At 19.5% G+C, this 20,845-nt stretch overlaps 7 protein-coding genes across 7 annotated transcripts; 5 read left to right on the plus strand and 2 right to left on the minus strand.

Moving 5' to 3' along the window:
- Window positions 1–808: 808 nt before the first annotated feature.
- Window positions 809–3,399, plus strand: SRAE_2000451200 (Nanchung; the record flags this gene model as incomplete). The annotated part of the gene is made up of 2 exons (XM_024643391.1): window positions 809–970; window positions 1,012–3,399. The coding sequence occupies 2 exons, from the start codon at window positions 809–811 to the stop codon at window positions 3,397–3,399; spliced, it is 2,550 nt and encodes an 849-aa protein (XP_024509065.1).
- Window positions 3,400–3,874: 475 nt separating this feature from the next.
- On the plus strand, window positions 3,875–4,510 carry SRAE_2000451300 (Hypothetical protein; the record flags this gene model as incomplete). Its single annotated transcript, XM_024643392.1, has 3 exons — window positions 3,875–4,147; window positions 4,198–4,294; window positions 4,506–4,510. The coding sequence occupies 3 exons, from the start codon at window positions 3,875–3,877 to the stop codon at window positions 4,508–4,510; spliced, it is 375 nt and encodes a 124-aa protein (XP_024509066.1).
- Window positions 4,511–5,619: 1,109 nt separating this feature from the next.
- On the plus strand, window positions 5,620–6,599 carry SRAE_2000451400 (Hypothetical protein; the record flags this gene model as incomplete). The annotated part of the gene is made up of 6 exons (XM_024643393.1): window positions 5,620–5,892; window positions 5,943–6,045; window positions 6,142–6,180; window positions 6,231–6,269; window positions 6,317–6,538; window positions 6,586–6,599. 6 exons carry the CDS (start codon window positions 5,620–5,622, stop codon window positions 6,597–6,599), a joined length of 690 nt encoding a protein of 229 aa, XP_024509067.1.
- A 3,879-nt stretch (window positions 6,600–10,478) lies between these two features.
- SRAE_2000451500 (Transthyretin-like family-containing protein) lies at window positions 10,479–11,003 on the plus strand (the record flags this gene model as incomplete). The annotated part of the gene is made up of 2 exons (XM_024643394.1): window positions 10,479–10,785; window positions 10,825–11,003. 2 exons carry the CDS (start codon window positions 10,479–10,481, stop codon window positions 11,001–11,003), a joined length of 486 nt encoding a protein of 161 aa, XP_024509068.1.
- A 2,671-nt stretch (window positions 11,004–13,674) lies between these two features.
- SRAE_2000451600 (Transthyretin-like family-containing protein) lies at window positions 13,675–14,199 on the plus strand (the record flags this gene model as incomplete). The annotated part of the gene is made up of 2 exons (XM_024643395.1): window positions 13,675–13,933; window positions 13,973–14,199. 2 exons carry the CDS (start codon window positions 13,675–13,677, stop codon window positions 14,197–14,199), a joined length of 486 nt encoding a protein of 161 aa, XP_024509069.1.
- A 2,927-nt stretch (window positions 14,200–17,126) lies between these two features.
- SRAE_2000451700 (Domain of unknown function DB domain-containing protein) lies at window positions 17,127–17,742 on the minus strand (the record flags this gene model as incomplete). The annotated part of the gene is made up of 4 exons (XM_024643397.1): window positions 17,127–17,283; window positions 17,326–17,429; window positions 17,482–17,648; window positions 17,718–17,742. The coding sequence occupies 4 exons, from the start codon at window positions 17,740–17,742 to the stop codon at window positions 17,127–17,129; spliced, it is 453 nt and encodes a 150-aa protein (XP_024509070.1).
- A 580-nt stretch (window positions 17,743–18,322) lies between these two features.
- On the minus strand, window positions 18,323–20,845 carry SRAE_2000451800 (Asator; the record flags this gene model as incomplete). The annotated part of the gene is made up of 2 exons (XM_024643398.1): window positions 18,323–18,377; window positions 18,420–20,845. 2 exons carry the CDS (start codon window positions 20,843–20,845, stop codon window positions 18,323–18,325), a joined length of 2,481 nt encoding a protein of 826 aa, XP_024509071.1.

The following is a 20,845-nucleotide window of genomic DNA, read 5'->3' on the forward strand; positions in this document are numbered from 1 at the left end:
TATTTTTATAACAAAAAAAAATAGTTTAAGAATGCAGATATAAAAAGTTTGATTAATTTTTATTGTTACAATACATTTAAAGAAAAACTTTTTTCTCGTATTATTATATATATTCAATTTTAAAAATGTTATTAAGAAATATCTACAAATATATATTTTAAAATAATAAAAGTTAATAATAAATATAGTATTTTATAAACAATAGATAATGTAATGACAAAAATTTTTTAAATTAATTTATACAACTAAAAAAAAAACTTTTTTTTACATAAATTTTATTCAAAGTTATAAAAGTGTAACTTGAAATATATTTTATTATTTTTGTCTTTAAAAAAAGTGTACTTTATAAAAAGTACAAATTGCTTTTTTTTTAAATTTAACAAATAAAATATTAATATATATGTATATTAAAAAACAAATCACTTTAAAGTTTTTACCTTTTTTTCGAAGTCATTAATTTTTTATATTTAAATATTTTACTTGAAAAATATGAATTTTAATTAAATACTTTAATTATTCTGGTATAATGTTTAAAAAATATGTTTTATGTCAATTTGTGTATAATTAATGATATAAAAAATGTACTTTTCAGATTTCAAATTTCAGAAAATATTAAATCATAATAAAATTATTTAATTTATTATTTAACACTTATAGTATTTATAAATAATAAGTTATATTTCATTAAAAATATTTTTATTTTATTTTTAAAATTGTTTTACCAATTTTTGAAAACCATTTTATTCTAGTGTTATATGATATATATATCTATTTTACTGGGATAATTTATATATTTTAATAAAAAAAAATGAATGATGGAAAAAAAAATTATGATATTAATAATGATAATAAAGAAAAAAAAATTTATTCTTTAGCTGATATGTATGGTAAAGGTGAATTAATATCATGGATGAAGTATGCTGCTAATACAGGTGATCATTCATTTATTAATGAATGTATTGAAAGCAAAGTAAATAATAATAATATTATGATATATATATTTTTTTTCAGGTTTCTGATTTTATGTATAATAATGGTAAAGGAAAAGTTATGGCAATATCAGAATTAGTAAAAATTAGAAATCAAGAAAGAAATGCAATGTTAGGAGCATTTAGAAAAAAGAAAAATAAAGGAAAAAGTGGTCCTAATATATTAAATGATTTTAATCAAGAAGGTGGACAAAATCAAGGTGATCTTAAAAAAGCTCTTAAACTTTTAGATGGTGGTAAAGGTGGAAAAGGAGATCATAAATATAGAGAAATTGTATGGAAATTAGATGAAAGAGGAACAATGGGAGAAAATTTACTTGGAACATGTCTTATGCAAGGTTCACCTATTCATATGAATATTGCTATTAAATTAGTACAACAATATCCAGGATTAGTTAATGATATTTTTATTTCTGAAGATTATTATGGTTTATCAGCTCTTCATCAAGCTATTGTTAATGAAGATTCATATATGACAGGATTTTTATTACAAAATGGTGCTGATGTTAATGCTCGTTGTTATGGAGCATTTTTTTGTGCTGATGATCAAAAAAGTGGAAGAACTGATTCATTAGAACATGAATATGTTGATTTACCAAGTAAGACAAATTATACTGGAAGAATGTATTTTGGTGAATATCCATTATCATTTGCTGCATGTACAGGACAAGTTGATTGTTATCGATTACTTAGAGCTAAAAAAGCAGATCCAAATTTAAAAGATACTAATGGTAATACAGTTCTCCATATGACTGTTATTCATGAAAAATTAGATATGTTAAAATTAGCTTATGAAACAGGTGCCAAATTACAAATAACAAATAATCAAAATTTAACACCATTAACATTAGCAGCAAAATTAGGTAAAAAAAAAATGTTTGAAGAACTTTTAAAACTTGAACGTCAAATGATATGGTGTTATGGTAGTTCAAATTGTTATTCATATCCATTATCTAATATAGATACAGTTGATCAAGAAACAGGTAATATAAATAATGATTGTGCATTAAGTCTTGTTGTTTATGGAGATACACCAGAACATCTTAATTTAATTGATGGATTAATAGAAGATTTATTAGAAGCAAAATGGAAAGTTTTTGGTAGACGACAATTATTACGTTCATTTTGTGCTTTTTCAATTTATTACTTATTTTTTTTTATGGCTTTTATGAATAGACCATTTTCATTGACAACAGCTGTAATTACAGATGGAAGTATAATTCCAATAATGGCTAAAGGTCAAAGTTATTTAAATTATTTTAAGAAAAATGATTCACAAATGGAAAATTTTATAAATTATTCTAGTAATAATAATTTAAATTATGTTGATTTTTATGAAAGTAAATATTTTCGTGGTGGACAATGTCATTTATGGAATTATGATATACCACAAGGATTTGGTTATATTCGTTTAGTTTCTGAAATAATTGTTGTTATGAGTGTTATTTTACAAATAGTATTAGAAATTAAAGATTTTCTTCATATGGGAAAAAGAAGATGGTGGCAAATATTAAAAGCTTTTCCTGCTAAATTAGCATATAAATGTTCATGGATTTTAATAATATTAATGATACCTGTACGATTATTATGTGGTTTACATGTTTATATGCTTGTTTTTGAAAATGTTTTATCAATTATTACTATTCTTTTTACTACTATTCATTTTTTATTTTATTGTAGATCTATAAAATTTGTTGGACCATTTGTATTAATGATATATACAATTATAGCACAAGATATGTTTCGTTTTGTAGCAATATATTTTATTTTTCTTCTTGGATTTTCTCAAGCATTTTATCTTATATTTCTTAGTTGTGAAAGATATGATAAATTATATTATAATGGTACAGTTTTTAATAATATTGTAGCAGATCCTTTAGAATCAATACAAAGACTTTTTATTATGACTGTAGGAGAATTTATGTTATTTTATAAAACATTAAATAGTTGCCCAGTACGTACAATGAATGTTATAGGAAAAGTATTATTTTTAATTTTTGAAATTGGTGTTAGTTTGACACAATTTAATTTATTAATTGCTATGTTAACAAGAACCTATGAATCAATTGCTAATACACGTAAAGAATATAAAAGACAATGGGCACAAGTAATTTTAGCTTTAGAAACATCTTTATCACCACAAGAAAGATTATTAGCAATGTTTAAATACTCAAAACCAATTGGAACAAATAAGAAAAAAAGAGCATTTGTTTTAAATAGTAAAAATAAATCTTCAAGTGATGATATAAGAGCTGAAAAAGAAATGAAAGCTGAATTATTAATAGAAGAAAAAAGAAATAAAATTAAAAAACACTTTAAAGAGGGAACATCCGCATTTATTAAAAAAATTAATAGTAAAACATTAATTAATGATATATCTAAAAAGAAAGAATTTCCTGTTTCATTTTAATTAGTAAATTTTTTTTAACAAAAATATTTAATGTTTGAAGATAAATAAACTAAAAGAAATATAACATTAAAATATATTATCATTTTTACATAATTATGTTAGAAAAATATAGAAAACTATTTCTATATAAAATACAAGAAATTTCAAAATCGAATTATATTCAAATAACTTTTTTTTCTAACAAAAATAAAAAAAAATATTCCACAATTTATTATAATATTAAATAAAAGAAACATTTATAAAATTTTTGTTAAAAAATTAAAGTAATTTTAAAAATTGCACTTTTTTATTCAAATTAATATATTATAAAAATTTTTATGAAAGAATAATCTAATGCTTGTTCAAATATTAATTAGTAAAAGGTAAATTGATATATATATATATACAAATATGTATATATATATATGTGTGTATAAAGAATATAATTATTTAAAAAAAAATTTTAATACATGTTAAAATTTTTTTTAATTTTAATATGACTTCCCTATTACAGCTATTTTTTATAATTTTGCTTTCTAAAGTAGTATATATATCATGTAGTCATGGTATAAAATGTTATCGTGATCGTGAAGTATGTTATCTTTGGATGACATCTAATGATATTGTGTTTAAAACTATTGTTCTTGGTTTTCTCAAACCTCTTGAAGCACTTGATATTGAATTTGAGGTTTATCAATGGGAGAAATTGAATACTAAAATACAAAGTGTAAACGCTAAAATTCGTAAATATGTTAGCAAAAAAGAAACAGTTAGTAAATTTACAATAAATCATTTTTTTTCGTAAAAATATATATTTAGAAAATGATTTGTCAAATATTAAACATAAAAAAAGCTTGCTCTTATTATGAAACAAAAGTTTTATTAATTCCAAATCCAAATACTCAAAGTTCACCAGGTAAAAATTAGCTGTAAATAATATGTTTAAAAAATTTCCAAGGTATTATTGTTTGTTTAAAATAAATTTTTAATTATTATTGTTTAAGGGGTTTCATATAATAGTAATAAATTTTTTTTTAACTTTATTATTTATTTGTAGGAAAAAGTAATATTAAAAGTTAAGATAAAAAATATTAATAAGTTATTTAAAAAATGCTCTCATTTTACAGAATAAATTGTCAAAAAATCAATTTAAGCATAATGTAATGTTATGCTTATGAAACAAACAATAATATAATCTCAAGAAAATAATTTTGAAATATTCAAGAAAAATTTCAACGTTTACATTTACAATTTTTTTAATTTTAGAATATAATTTTTCAGAATCCTTCTAAATATAAACCTTATAACAAAAATAAATCAATTTAAAAAATAAATTTTATTTTTCTTCAATTTTTAGTTATTTTTATAATAATTTACTTTAACTTGTTTTTATTTTATAATAATATTTAAATAAATGAAACAAATAGATATTAATTTTTTTATCTAAACTTAACACTTATATAATTTATTAGAAAATTTTGAAACATAAATATATAAATTTGTAGTTTAATTACTTTATTTAAATAAATATAACAAATTTTTGTCAATTGTTAATTTAGTATATTGACAAAAAAAAATAATTTAAAATTAATTATATACTTTTTTTTTATTTAAAATAGAAAATTTCTATAATATTACTTATCAAAGAAAAAAACAAAATAATTAATGGTATAATTTATGAAGTTACTATTTTTTTAAAAAAATTATAATTTTCCAATCAGTTCAAAGAAACAATTTTTAATTTAACAATCAAATATTTAGCACACCATTAATATTCAATTTAAATGCAACTATTTATTGTTAAAACAAAAAAAAAAACTAGTTTTATTAGATTTAAATGCATAGGAAACAAATTTTAAATTTAATAAATAAAAAACTTTTTAATATTATAATGCTTATAAACAATTAATAATTATTTTATAATTTAAAAAAAAAAAATTTTAATATTTTAAAATATATTTATATATTCATATAATAATAATAATAATTTTTTTCTTAATACCTATTTTTTATTACATTATTTTTGCAAAAAAATAACACATAATTTTAATTTATCTAAAAATAAATTAAAATATTAGAAGATTTAATAATGATTTTAACAAAAAATGTACTTATACATCAAGTTACAAATATTATAAAATATTTCCAAATATTTTTTTATAAAGTATAAATTAACATTTCTATGTATAAAAATTAACTATTAAAATATCATTTAAACATTTTGAAAGTATCATTAGAGTAATGTATCTCTTACTATCTCTTTTTCTTATAATTTGTTTTACTAAAATTCAATATATATTATGTGATAGTGATTTCCGTTGTGACAGAAATACCCGTGCTTGTACACTTTTTGTCACACCAAATGATGTAGCATTTACTAATGTTATTCTTCGTTGTATTCAACCATTAGAATCACTTGATCTTGAGTTTGATGTTTACGGATGGCAAAAGAATCCAAGAGCAATTGATCGAGCTAATGCAAAAATAAATAGATATGTTAGCAGGGATGAATTTGTTAGTTGATTTAGTTAAAAAAAAAAAATTATTAGAAAAAAATTTTTTAGATGAGAATTTGTAAACATCTAAATATACTTGATAAATGTAGTGCATCTAGAGGGTTGTCTATTATTGTTGCTGCACAATTAGCTAGTGCTAATAGAATGAGAGGTAATAAAAAATTTGAAATTTTTTTAAAAATAATTTTTAGGTAATATTGAGATATACAATAAAATTTATTTAATTATTTAATTATTTTTTTTATAGATCCTGGTGCTATGCAACAAAGAGTTAATTCACCAATGGGTAATAATAATTTTTTTATCAAAATTTGTTATTTTTTTTCTTTTTTATAGGAATGGGTAATCAACAAATGATGAGAGGAGGAGGTGGAGGTAAAAATTAAAATATTTTAAAATATATTAAATTGTTTATTTTAAAGGTATGAGTGGTATGAATCAGATAGGTGGAACACATAGTAATCCAGGATATAATTCAATGGGTGGTAGTCCAATGGGAAATAGAATGGGTGGCGGTTTTGGTGGTGGTATGAATCCTGGTGGTGGTCATGGCAATACTTTTCGTGTTGGTAGCGGTTATAATCCTAATATGCGTGACAATGTGATACCTTTCAGTGCTGCACATGGTGGTAACAATTTCGGAGGTAATCATGTTTATATTTATTTTTTTATTTTTGATAAATTTTTTAAGGATTCCGTGGATAATAAATTCAAAAATAAAAGGTAACTATTTTAAACAAAAATAAAATAATATTAAAGTTAATTTAATGTTTTGACAACATTCTTCCACAGTTTAAATAGGAATTATTTTTTCTAAATTATTGTACACCAGTAAATAAATTATGCAATCTATTTTAGATTAATATTGTACAAAATGCAGGTACAACTTTTAAAAAAATTTTGAATTTATATTATCCTTAGAAAAAAAAATTAGTCAAAGTATATCTATCTCGGCATGTTATAATTTTTTTGTTTATTTATAAATTTTCCATTTGTATTGTATATGTTTGAATAAACTTTTTTATTTATACATTCACCTATAATCATGCTTTTTGTAGCAGTTTATTAGATAAAAATTAATGTATTATATGAAAATTACTTATTAAATTATAATTTTTTTTTATAAATTAAAAAATGAAATAAAAATTGTTAAGATAATAATAAATGTAAAAATTTAACATTTAATGATATATAATATTTTAAATTTCATATATTGGTGGATAAAAGAAAAAAAAAGTTATATAAACAGTTTTTGCATGTTTTTTTTTATCAAATAAAAAATCTTATTATTGTTTATTTAGTAATCATCTTTAAATTAACCATTTAAAAAATAAAAATCTGACTGGTCAAAAATTTTGTTATACTATGCTTAATATCAAGTTTGAATCACAAGGTAGTCATATTAAAATATATATCGTAATATTACTATTTTCAATTATTATTATATAATTTAAAATAATCCATCATTTTCTTCAAGATTTTTTGGATGAATCTCTTTTAATTTCTAATAAAAAAATCATACAGTATATTAAAGGTACAGGAAAAAAAAAGTTTAATTTTTAATGTAACATTTATATGGGTTGAATTAGTAACTTGTTAGTATTATTTATAAAATACAATTTTGCACATTTTTTTTTCATTTTTTTCATTAAAATATAAGCAATTTTAAAAATTATTGTATGAAAATATCAAAAGTTAAGTTTCAACATTTGAATATTAATTTTGTGTTATGATAATAAATTAATAAAATATCATATGATAAAATCTTTTTTATTTATTTTTAGTTAAAATTATTATACAAACATTGGTAAAAAAAGTCGGTAAATTGATTTAAAAAGCAGAAAATAATACACTTATTTACTCATACTTTTTTTTAAAATTCACAAATTTGCTAATTTCATAAATGCTCATATTTTAATTTTAATCAACTATTATTGAACCTATATTTTTAGTTAATATAATACCAAAACTTTTCATTATTTTTTTTTTTTCAACTAAATGTGACAACATCAAATTATCTTATGTAACTTTAATTGTAAATATGATTGTAAATTCTTGTTTTTAATCTATTACGTTATTTTTTTTAATCTATGAAAATGTAATTAAAATATAATATACTATATAAAAAACTGCTTCATATGAATGTATTTATCATTGATAACATAAAATAATTTTAAATTTTAAGTGGAGTTTTGTATAAAAAATTTATGATTATTATATTGATAAAGAAACAAATTTCAAAAATACTATGATCCAAAATTTTTTTGAACTAATTAAAACATTTCTTAAAAACAAAAAAATTTACTCTAAATTAATTATTTTTAAAATATATTACTTATCAAAAATCATTCTTATGAAATTTTTTACAAAAAAAAGCAAGATAAAAAATTTTATAAATATTTTTAAAACTAATTTTATTTTTAAAAAATAAATAATTTTTTAAAATTTAACATTAAAATATAAATAATATCTTTTTGTTTTCATATATTTAAATGAAACTATTAGAAACTGTTACTAAGGAACATTTTTATATAAAATAACTAAATGTTTTTTTATTATTTATTTTATATTTTACTTTTTTATTTTATACTACAATTATATAAACTATGAAAAAAATAGTTGGTCAATTTTCAGATTGGAGTGGAGTAAATGTTGTAACACAAGCATACTATTCAAAAAGTAAAAAAATTTTAATTTTGTGGATATTATTTATAATTTTAATGACAATAATTTGTTTATTTTTGGTTGTACAAAAAATATTTTCAAAAAATTATGGTCCAAAAATTCTTACAAGTCGTAAAACATCAAATACTTTTCCTAATTTTATAATATGTTTTGATACAAAATATACTTATGAAAATTTTGATAAAACTGGAATAGATAAAGATAAAGATACAAATAATTATGATAATTATTTTACTGATTCTTTAAGATATTCTTCATTTCGTGATGCAAAAACATATGTTAGAAATTTAAGATATGTATATAACATTTCTAAGCTTACAGTAAGTTATTAATAAAGAAATATTAAATTTTTTTTTAGTATAATTGCGTAAAAAATTCTATTTGTACTGAATATTTGATAATTCAAAGTAGTTATCAAGGACATAATTATAAAAAAATACTAAAACTTATAAATAATGAAGTAGTAAAATATAAAAATTGCTTAATGTTTGACTTTAAAAACATAAATTTTGCATATTATTTAAGAGCTGGAAAAGATTTTAGTTTTTCTTTAATGATAAAAAATGAAATAAGTGATATAGAGTAAGTTTATTTTTTTATTATATATAATATATTTAGAAATCATTATCGAAAAGGTATTGGATATAATCCAATATTAGAAATAAGATATTCATTGTTTAATAATATTGAAGGTGAAAATTTTGATTTTCATTCTAATATGGTACCTCTTGGTTATGAAACAAATATTCCTATTGTTATTTCAAAAGAAAATAGAGACAAAAATTTATCAAAATGCTATACTTCTAATTATGAAAATAAAAAAAATTATTACTTACTTAATTCTTATACATTAAAATCATGTTTTATGAACTGTTTAAGGGACAATGAAATTAATGATTGTGGTAAAACAACTCCTTTTCCACCGGATGTTTGTAATGGTAATTAATAAAATAAGTTAAAATGTCTAAAATATTTTTTAAATCAAAAAAATTTTTATTTTTACAAATATTTATAAGTAATTTAACTTTAAAAAGTTACAAATTATTATAATTTAATAATTAAAAAAGATAATAGTATATATTTTATTATAGAAATAGGACATGAATGTAATTGTATAACAAATGATTGTTTAAATTGTTCATCATACTCACTATTTCCGGAAAGAATGAAAAACAATATTTTTAAGAAAAAATTTATTGAAAAATGTTTATGTGAATTTCCATGTAATTACATTGAATTTTCCACATCAACCAGTTTTTTAAAACTTCATCCAAAAAATGTGGCTAATATGTTTAATTTAAAAGATGACACTAAATATTTAAAAACTAACATTGAGGCAAACTATGCTATTATTAATTTTTATATTAAAGAAATGGAAATTTTAGTAAAAGATGAAATTTTAATTTCTTCATCCACAAATCTTATTTCTGATATAGGTAATAACTTAAGTTTATTATTAGGATTAGGTGTTATTAATTTTATTGAAATTTTATTATGTATTATTGTAATATGTTACTACAAAATATCTTTATATCTTAAAAAAAATACTTAATTTTTAGAAAATGTTTTTTAATTATAGTATTTTTTCTTTAATATATTATATCATTATATTTTTAAATGATTAAAAAAAATTGGTTTTTAATTAATATTTTAAATTTTTTATTATAATTTTTTTTTATATTTAAAAGAAAAAGTTGTACAATTTTTTTAATTTATATAATAAAAAAACACCAAAAATCAAAAGAAAAATATATAATTTATTTATACTATATATTTATATATAAAAAATTATATTTTTTTAATTTTAAATGATCAAACAAAATATAATTCAAATATTTATTAAGACAAAGTTTTTGAGTATATTATTTCTATAAAATTACAGAAATGTTTTAGTTGTATATGTTAAAGAAGTTTATTTTAAAATTGATTTATAACAAATTATTAAATATGACAATTAAAATTATTTTTATTATCTTATTGTTTTTAACTTATGTTCTACCTGCACAAAAATTACCTCGTCCGTGGTTTGCATATCAAATATTTTGTGCGAGAATAAGCTTTAAATGTAATGGCGAACCAGCAAATAATGTTCGAATTGTAACTTATGACTACACGGCAGGTATCTATTCTAAAGTTGGTACCAGATATCTTGACGAAAGTGGCTATTTTTCATTTTGTGGAGTAATTGATGGATATTTTCCTTTTAGTAAGTTAATAAAATTATAATAGATAGTTTATTAATTAGATCCTTACTTGTATGTTTATCATAAATGCAATATCAGTAAGCCTAATTGCGAAAAAGAAATATATTTACATATTCCAAGAGATTATGTTTTTTGGGGAGTAGAAGTTTCAAAGTATTATGATATTAAAAATTTTGAATTAAACAAAACACATTCAGGAGAAAAAATACTGTGTAACTAAACTAAGGAATAAAAAAACATGTTTTATATAAAAAATATTATAGCTAGGAAAATGAAAATTTTTTGTGAATGGTTTAGAAAAAAAAGGTTTACATTATATCAAATAAAATATCTTTTTTTGTCTAAAAATATTAATGTTTAGTAATTTTACAAAAAGAAAAATGTAATTTAAACATATTTTATTTTTAAAATATTGATTTAAAAATTTTTTTTAAATTCAAAATATTATTTTAAAAAAATATTATTGTCTATTATAAATAAAAATTTTAATTTATATGTATTATTAATTTACAAATAAAGCATAATTAGATAGTTTTATTTAAACCTAAAGCATAACACGAAAAAATTAAAATTTACATTTATTTTTAAAGATGATTAAAATCATTTTATTATAAAGAAAAATAGAAATTCAAGGTATCATTTAAATGTTAAAACTTATAAAGCAAAAATTATCAATATTATATCAGAAAAACTATAAATTATATTTTACCAACGTGTTATTATTATAAAATATATTTTAAATGAAGAAAAACATTTATTATATATTATTAAAGCTATACCTATATAAAAAATAATAAAATTACAATTAATATAATAATTAACTTTTTAAATTATTTAAACCCTTAGTTTATTTAAACTAGTACAAGCTTAATACAATAAGAATCCATTAAAGTAATACAATTAAAAGCATCACAATAAAATATTATAATTACAAATTATTATAATATAAAATAAATTTCACAATAACAAATTTCTAAAATTTTTCTCCTTTATATATTTTTTAGAAGTACTATATACTTAGTATCGTGTACCCGGGCTTCTTTTAAAGTTTCACATAACAAAAATAGAAATCAAACAACATAAAAATAAAAAATACCAGAAATATCATAATAAATATCTCAACTTACTACAATTATATAAACTATGAAAAAAATTGTTGGTCAATTTTCAGATTAGAGTGGAGTAAATGTTGTAACACAAGCATTTTATTTAAAAAGTAAAAAAATTTTAATTTGATGAATATTATTTATAATTTAATGACAATTATTTGTTTATTTTTGGTTATACAAAAAATATTTTCAAAAAATTATGGTCCAAAAATTCTTACAAGTCGTAAAACATCAAATACTTTTCCTAATTTTATAATATGTTTTGATAGTAAATATACTTATGAAAATTTTGATAAAACTGGAATAGATAAAGATACAAATAATTATGATAATTATTTTACTGATTCTTTAAGATATTCTTTATTTCATGATGCAAAAACATATGTTAGAAATTTAAGATATGTATATAACATTTCAGAGCTTAAAGTAAGTTATTAATATATAAATATTAATTATTTTAATTTTTTTAGTATGATTGCGTAAAAAATTCTATTTGTACTAAATATATAATAATTCAAAGTAGTTATCAAGGACATAATTATAAAAAAATAATAAAACTTTTAAATAATGAAGTAGTAAAATATAAAAATTGCTTAATGTTTAATTTTAAAAATATAAACTTTTTATACTATTTAAGTGCTGGAAAAGATTTTAGTTTTTCTTTAATGATAAAAAATGAAATAAGTGATATAGAGTAAGTTTATTTTTTTATTATATATAATATATTTAGAAATCATTATCAAAAAGGTATTGGATATAATCCAATATTAGAAATAAGATATTCATTGTTTAATAATATTGAAGGTGAAAATTTTGATTTTCATTTTCATATGGTACCTCTTGGTTATGAGACAAATATTCCTATTGTTATTTCAATAGAAAATAGAGATAAAAATTTATCAAAATGTTATACTTCTAATTATGAAAATAAAAAAAATTATTATTTACTTAATTCTTATACATTAAAATAACGTTTTTTGAATTGTTTAAGAGACAATGAAATTAATGATTGCAGTAAAACAATAATTTAAAAAAAAATTTATTAAAAAATGTTTATTTGAATTTCCATGTAATTACTCTGAATTATTCCACATTAACCATTTTTTTGAAACTTCATCCAAAAAATGTAGCTAATATGTTTAATTTAAAAAATGACACTAAATATTTAAAAACTAACATTGAAGCAAACTATGCTATTATTAATTTTTATATTAAAGAAATAGAAATTTTATTAAAAGATGAAATTTTAATTTCTTCATCTACAAATTTCATTTCTGATATAGGTAACGACTTAAGTTTGTTATTAGGATTAGATGTTATTAATTTTATTGAAATTTTATTATGTATTATTGTAATCTGTTACTACAAAATATCTTCATATCTTAAAAAAATACTTAATTTTTGAAAAAACGTTTTTTTAATAATAATATTCTTTCGTTAATATATTATATCATAATATTTTATAAATGATTATAATTGATTTTTAAATAAATATAATAAGTTTTTTTTTATATTTAAATCAAAAAATTGTACAATTTTTTTAATTTATATAATAAATAAATGCGTCAGAAATCAAAAAAAATATATTGTTTATTTATACTTATACATTTATATTTAAAAAGTTATATTTTTTTAATTTAAAATAATCAAATAAAATATAATTCAAATATTTATTATGACAAGGTTTTTTGAGTATATTTTTTCTATAAAATTACAGCAATTTTTTAGTTGTATATGTTAAAGAAAATTATATTAAAATTTAGTTATAAATAATTATTAAATATGACAATTAAAATTATTTTTATTATCTTATTGTTTTTTACTTATGTTTTGCCTGAACTAAATCATCCAAAAGCAAGGTTTTGGTGGCAGATATTTTGCATGAAAATGACGTTTTTATGTAGTGGCCAACATCAAAAAAATGTTCGAATTGTAACTTATGACTACACGGCAGGTATCTATTCTAAAGTTGGTTACCAAAATCTTGGCAATAGTAGTTATATATCATATTGTGGATTACTTGATGGACTTTTTAAATTTCGTAAGTTAATGAAATTATAATAAATAATTTATTAATTAGATCCTTACTTGTATATTTATCATCAATGCAATGAAACAAATCCTATGTGTGAAAAAGAAATATATTTTCAGATTCCAAAAGAATATGTATTTTGGGGAACAAATGCCACAAAAACTTATGTTGATAATAAATTTGAATTGAACAAAACATATAAAGGAGAAATGAGACAGTGCATTATAAAAGGAAAACTAATAAAAAATGTTCCTTATGGTAAAGAATCTAGTTAAAAAAAATTAAAATTTTTATGAATGGTTTAGAAAAAAAAATGTTTATATTATATCAAATAATTTATTTTCTTGTGTCCAAAAATATTTTTGTTTTGTAATTTTATGAAAATAAAAATGTAATTAAAAAAACTTTTATTTTTTAAAATTTCAATTTAAAATTTTTTTTTAATTCAAAATATTATTGTTCTATTATAAATAAAAATTTTAATTTTTATGTATTATTAATTTACAAATAAAGTATAATTAGATAGTTTTATTTAATCTTAAAACGTGGTAGTGATAAATAAGAAGTTACATTTATTATCAAAGAAGATTTAAATCATTTTATTTTATAGAAAAGTAGAAATTCTAAATAAAATATCATTCAAATGTTTCAACTTATAAGGTAAAAATTATCAATATTATATCAGAGAAACTATAAATTATATTTTACTAACGTGCTATTATTATAAAATATTTTTAATAAATAATAAATATATTTAAAATGTCTATTTATTTTTTTATTAATTTTTGTTAGTTGCTAAAAGTATAAAAAATTAAAATAATTAAAAAAAGTAAAATTCTATTTTTAAATTATTGTATTAATAATTTATTTATAAAAAGTGTTTCACATTGAAATTAATGTTTATCAATTTAAAAAATATTTATTTATTCACAGTTTATATTCAATTTTTTCTTCCAGTAATTAAAATATCGTTATTTATATTTAAATTTTTACAACTATATAAACTTATAAAAAAGATTGATTGCTTAATCACAGCATGATATTCATCAATTTCAAATTTTATGAAAACAGTATCTTTACTTAAACTTTATTAAACTTTAAATCGTGCAAATAAAAATATAATTTTTAAAAATTACATAATATTTTTAATTATAAAAAGTTTTTTTAAAACCATGATCAAGATTTATAATTAAAATAATAATTTAAATTACTTAAAAACTTATAGTAAAAAAAATTATGGCATGATTAATATTTTTATTTAAAAAAATATAAATTTTAACAAATAATGAAAATATTAATAATTTATTCATAAATATTTTTTCACAGATATAAGAAAAAGTTAAAATTTATCTCTAAAAAGAAAAAACTAAAGTTATTTAATATTTTACTATAATATTTTAATATGTTACGTTTGTCAGCTCTTCTATATTAAAAGTTGTCAATCAACAATTAAGCTTATAATAATTTTTTTCAAAACATATTTTTTTAAAAATATTAAAAAAATATTTAACATGGCACTTTAACAATTCATTTTTTTACTGCTAAAAAAAACTATTAAATATTTCTATTTAAATATTAGCTATTAATGAATAGTTTTAAAAATTAATTTAACAATATAGATATAATTTTTCAGCTATGTAGTATCGAAAACATCATTTCAAACAATAAAAATAATGTACCTTTAATGAAAATTTAGAAAAATAAAGTATAACAAAATATAATTATAATATAATTAATAGTAATAGTAATTTAGAAGCAAATAAAAATAAAAAACAGAGCCAAAGTTTTAATGATTCTTCAACATCATTAGATACAATATGTGAATGAATGGAAAAAAAAGTTATAAAAATGCAAGATGTAAATGAAATACTAAAATAAAACATCTAATTGATGATAACAATTATCAAACCATTGTAAAATCTATATTATGTCAGATTCAAATACATACTTGTTTGAGATTTATTGAGTTATGTTCATCAACTACCGTTGAAGCAATGGTAAAATATACTTCTGGTAATATTTGTTTCATTGAAAATAAAAAAAATTGGTTTAAAATACAGAATATGAAATAATTACTTCTGAGAAATACAAAAGTATTGATGATATTTTAAAACAGACAATGAATATATTAGATATTTGTGATAAACATCATAAAAATCATAGAATGTTATACATTCATATTTTAAAGGAAACGTAGATGAAAATTAAAAAAAGATTTTTTTTTAAAGCTTCTACAAAAGATATTTTTTCTATATTAGTAATCTTAAAATTATGGATCATTAATTCATGGTGAATTATAATATCAATCTAAAAATAGAAGAAAAGTAATTATGTCAAAAGATATTTTATCTGGAAAAAAACTAGAGATCAAAAAGATAAATTTATATCTTTTGATGTTAGATTTTTGAATATTAATTAATGTAGCAATATTATAAAATAAAATAATTTACTTCATTAAAGATTATTAGAATTTTAATAGTTTTAATAGATGTAAATGTATTAATAAATTTATAGGTTCTACATATATAACAAATCACTAAATTAAGGTATTACATTTTTAAAAGTAACTCATAAAACAAGTTATTTTAAAGTGTCAGAATTAAAACTTTGTACTTTTCATTTATTGGTATCATCAAATAAAAAATCTAAAATGGTTAAATTGCAATTAACTTTATATCTTAATGAACAAGTTACATGTAGTTATGCTAATTCTATAGAAATTTAATATGGAAAACAAAAATCACCTTCTGAAGATAGATCTCGTTTGAAGTTTATAAATAAATGGATATTCTCATAAAATAATATATTAAAATTTAATTTAGAAGTAATAAACAAAAAAAATTAGACTAAAATTATTCTCAAAATTATCAATTAAATAACTAAAAATTTTTGTCAATTCAAATATGTATATACAAAACATTTTCTTGAAAAATATTTTAATAATTATTTTATTACTAGTTGTTTTTTGTTGTCAATTTTTTTATTCCAACAAATTAGATAAAAAAAAATTTACTTCTTGAAATATGATACTGTATACATTTAATTAATAATTTTTATATAATTCTTATAAATAAATAGTATGGTTTCCAAAAATTTATAGTAAAGTTACAGTAATAAGATGATATTCAATTTACATTACATTCATATAAAATAAAAAGTTAGTATTAAACATATTTATTTAAAAAATACATTATATAAGTAATTATTTGTCTCCAAAAATGTTAGGATGAGTTTCAAGATAATTTCTAAAACAATTTTTAATTCCATTAAAAGCTTGCATACAGAATAAATGTTTAAAATATTCTGTTGGTGTTGAATTTCCAGATTTACAATATGGTAAACATTCCTCAACAACATTACTAAAATTATATAATTATATCTTTTAATTATTAAAATCTTACTTTTTTTTACAACAATCTGTATGATCAACACGTGATGAGGCACAGTCCCACATATCTTGAACTGTTGTACCTTTTGGATTACATGTATTTAAAAATGTCATAACCTTAAAAAAAAATTAATCACATTATTTTTTTGTTGTTAAATAATAAATTTACATTATCTTTTGTAAGAATATTAAAATCACAAAATTTTCTTTTACAATCTTTATCAGCATTTTTTTGTCTTGCGCAACATGCTTTTAATTTTTGATTAGCATCACGTTTTCCTTCACCAATAATAATTAATAATATAAATATAGTTAAAGATAAAATTATTCTCATAACTTAAATGAATATTTTTAAGGTAAATGATAATTATCATTTAACTTTCCTTTATATACCAAAATAAATACCTTCAATTAATTTTTTTACAACCATCAATTAATATATTAATATTCTTTTTTAAATCATATTTCTATACATTAAAGTAAACAATACTTTTCTTAATAATATAAAAAGTATAAATTATTAATCATTAATAATAAAATAAATTTATTATTAGTAATAAAAATCTTTTAACAAATAATAATAATAACTATTGATAAATTTATATATCTATCTATCTATTATAATATATCAAAAAAATTTTTATATTCTTTTTAACAAATAAAGATCAGTAATAAAAAATTTAAGTAAAATAATATATATTTATACATAAGTTAAAATAATATGTGTAAAAATACAATATATAATAACATCATTCTTTTTTCAGTTTCATTTATATAACAATATTTCAAAAATCATACTTTTTTCTTGAATAATTTTTGTTCTATAATCTATTAAAACAAATTTTTATGACTAGTTGATTTTTTTTATTATACATATAAAGCACCGATATAGAGAATTTAATTCTCAATATATTTTATTAAGTTTTTCTTTTTTTTTTTTAATAAAAAGCACTTTGAAGAAAAAAAAAATTGTTATTTCATATGAATGTGTATTAATATTTCTTTTTTTTTTATGATTTTGTACTGGCACGATGACTAAAATTTAAAAATTGATATCTTTTTCTTCTAAAAAAAAAAATTCATTATATTAAAATTTAAATAATTTACCTGCATGATAGTGAATTTTTTATATCTTTATCTTCAACAGGTATTGATATACCATTATTTAATACTTTTGTTTCAACTAAATATCCATTTTTGTCATCAGCTCCATTTAATATTAAAGCTTGTTTATATCCGGTATTCCTTGTTGGTGATGAGTCAGGTTCACTTTGATAATCATTACTATTAATTCCTTTTTTACTAAAACGCCTTAAAATTTTTGAATCACCTATACTTTCTACAGTATTTGGTTTATTATAATAATTTGTTGTAGCAACAATTTTTGTTGATGTTAATAATGGTTTTAATATTGTATTATTATGTGAATGTTTATAATTTGAATTTGGTGATTGATTACATTTACCTGAACCATTAAAATTTCCACCTGAAATTGCTGCAGCTGTATTTGTTGAATGTTTAGCAACTGCTGCAAGTGCTGATTGACGATCATCTAGTGAAATACCTCGTGATAAGGAACGCCTTCTTGATGCTATATGATTTGCTGCACCATTTGAAAAACTTGTAACTAAATTTTTAAAATGTGACATTAATGACATTCTTTCAGCTGTTGATGAGGAATGTTCTTTCTCATTATGTAGGTCTTTTTTACTATTATTATTTGCTAAATTGTATTGACTTTGTGATTGTTGAATAAATTTTTTTTTAACTGTTGGACTTCTTGATAATGGTTGTCCTTGTAGTAATGGTCCTTTTGATTTTGATGAATTAGATAAATTATTACTTGGTGTTGATGATGGTGTACCACTTAAAATAGGAACAGTTGGAGAATTAGCTAAACAACTTCTTGGAAATGGTCTTAAACCACTATTTAATGGTGATCTTGAACCATTTCTTTCACCCATATAATGATGTTCATTAACACCTAATAAATGTTCATCATATCCAGTTTCATCAAATGATTCATGACATTTTGACATTGACATTAATGCTGTATTTTTATTAACACTTCCAATACCTTCATCTTCAGCAATTGCATTTGTATCATTAATTGTTGTACTACAAGCTTTTTTTGATATTTTTCCTAAACTTATATCATTACATCTTTTACCAATTGATGTTGTAATAGATCTATTATTTCTATTATTATCTTTAATACCTTTATTAAGAGGAACATTTAATTCATTATCATTATTATTTTCAACTGATACATCAACTTTCATTTTTTGAAATAAATCTGATGTTGAATTAATACCATTATTAACAGCATTTAATCGTGCATTAACAGCATCAAAAACATCAAAACTAACAGCACCATATTTTGGTCTCATAAATTCTTGTCTTTTATATTTTGGTTTATTATTTTCATTATCTGGTACCCCAACTATTTTAACAATATAATTACCCGTCTGTTCATCTTCATCTTCTCCCATAGTAATTGGTGCTTGTGTATCAAGATTTTTATTTTTATCATCAGGTGCACGATCTTTAACTGCTGTTGTATGACTTTTATTTTTATTATTTGTACCATTTGATAAAAGTCCTGTTCTTTTATTATTACCAACATTTTCATATCCTATTTCCCAATCATATGGATCATCCATTGATATTCCCATACGTTGAATTATTGATGTTAAACATCCCTCTAATAATATATAATTTGGTTCATCAGGATAAGATAATGTTTTAAGATGATTAGAAAATGTTAATAATTCATGTGGACATCCTTCAAGTAAATACTCTAAATCAACCTCTTCTTTTAATCTTCCAACCTCATCTTTATCTTTTATTTTACGCCAAGGTAAAGCGCTTTGTAAAAATTCAACTAGCATATAAAATAAACTCCATAAATCATCTTGTCTTCCCATTTCTTTATTTTTATGTGCTGAGACAGCTGCATACCTTACTGTACCCCTAAAACCAGCAGCTGATCTTGGTGATCTTATTTCACCTTTAGCATTAAGATATTGTCTAGCCAACCCAAAATCAAGCATATAAACAATTTTTGATGTTCCTGTTGATCTTCCCATAGCAAAATTTGATGGTTTAATATCTCTATGTAAAAAACCAATAGAATGTATCTCTTGTATAGCATTTAATATTTGTAATCCTAATCTTATTGCAGTTGATACTGAAAATGATTGTTTAGGTGATTCTCTTCTAAGATCAGCTAAATTTTTTCCTTGCATTGACATAACAAGATAATTAAATTTATCATTTCTACCACACCCGTAAAATTTGCATGCATGCTTCTTTCCTTGGAGTCTTCTTAATACTGCAACTTCCATTTTTAGGACTTGTTTAGTTGCTTTACTACTTTCAACTTTAACAGCAACTCTTTCATTATGATTTTGTAAATCATTTGCCTCATATATCTCACCAAATCCTCCACCACCAATTTTTTGTTTTATTTTCCATCTTTCTCTTATTACTTGATTATTTTGAAGGAGTTCCCCTTCTGATGATGAAGTCAT

Source organism: Strongyloides ratti (assembly GCF_001040885.1).
Source record: "Strongyloides ratti genome assembly S_ratti_ED321, chromosome : 2".
Taxonomy (NCBI): Eukaryota; Metazoa; Nematoda; class Chromadorea; order Rhabditida; family Strongyloididae; genus Strongyloides; species Strongyloides ratti.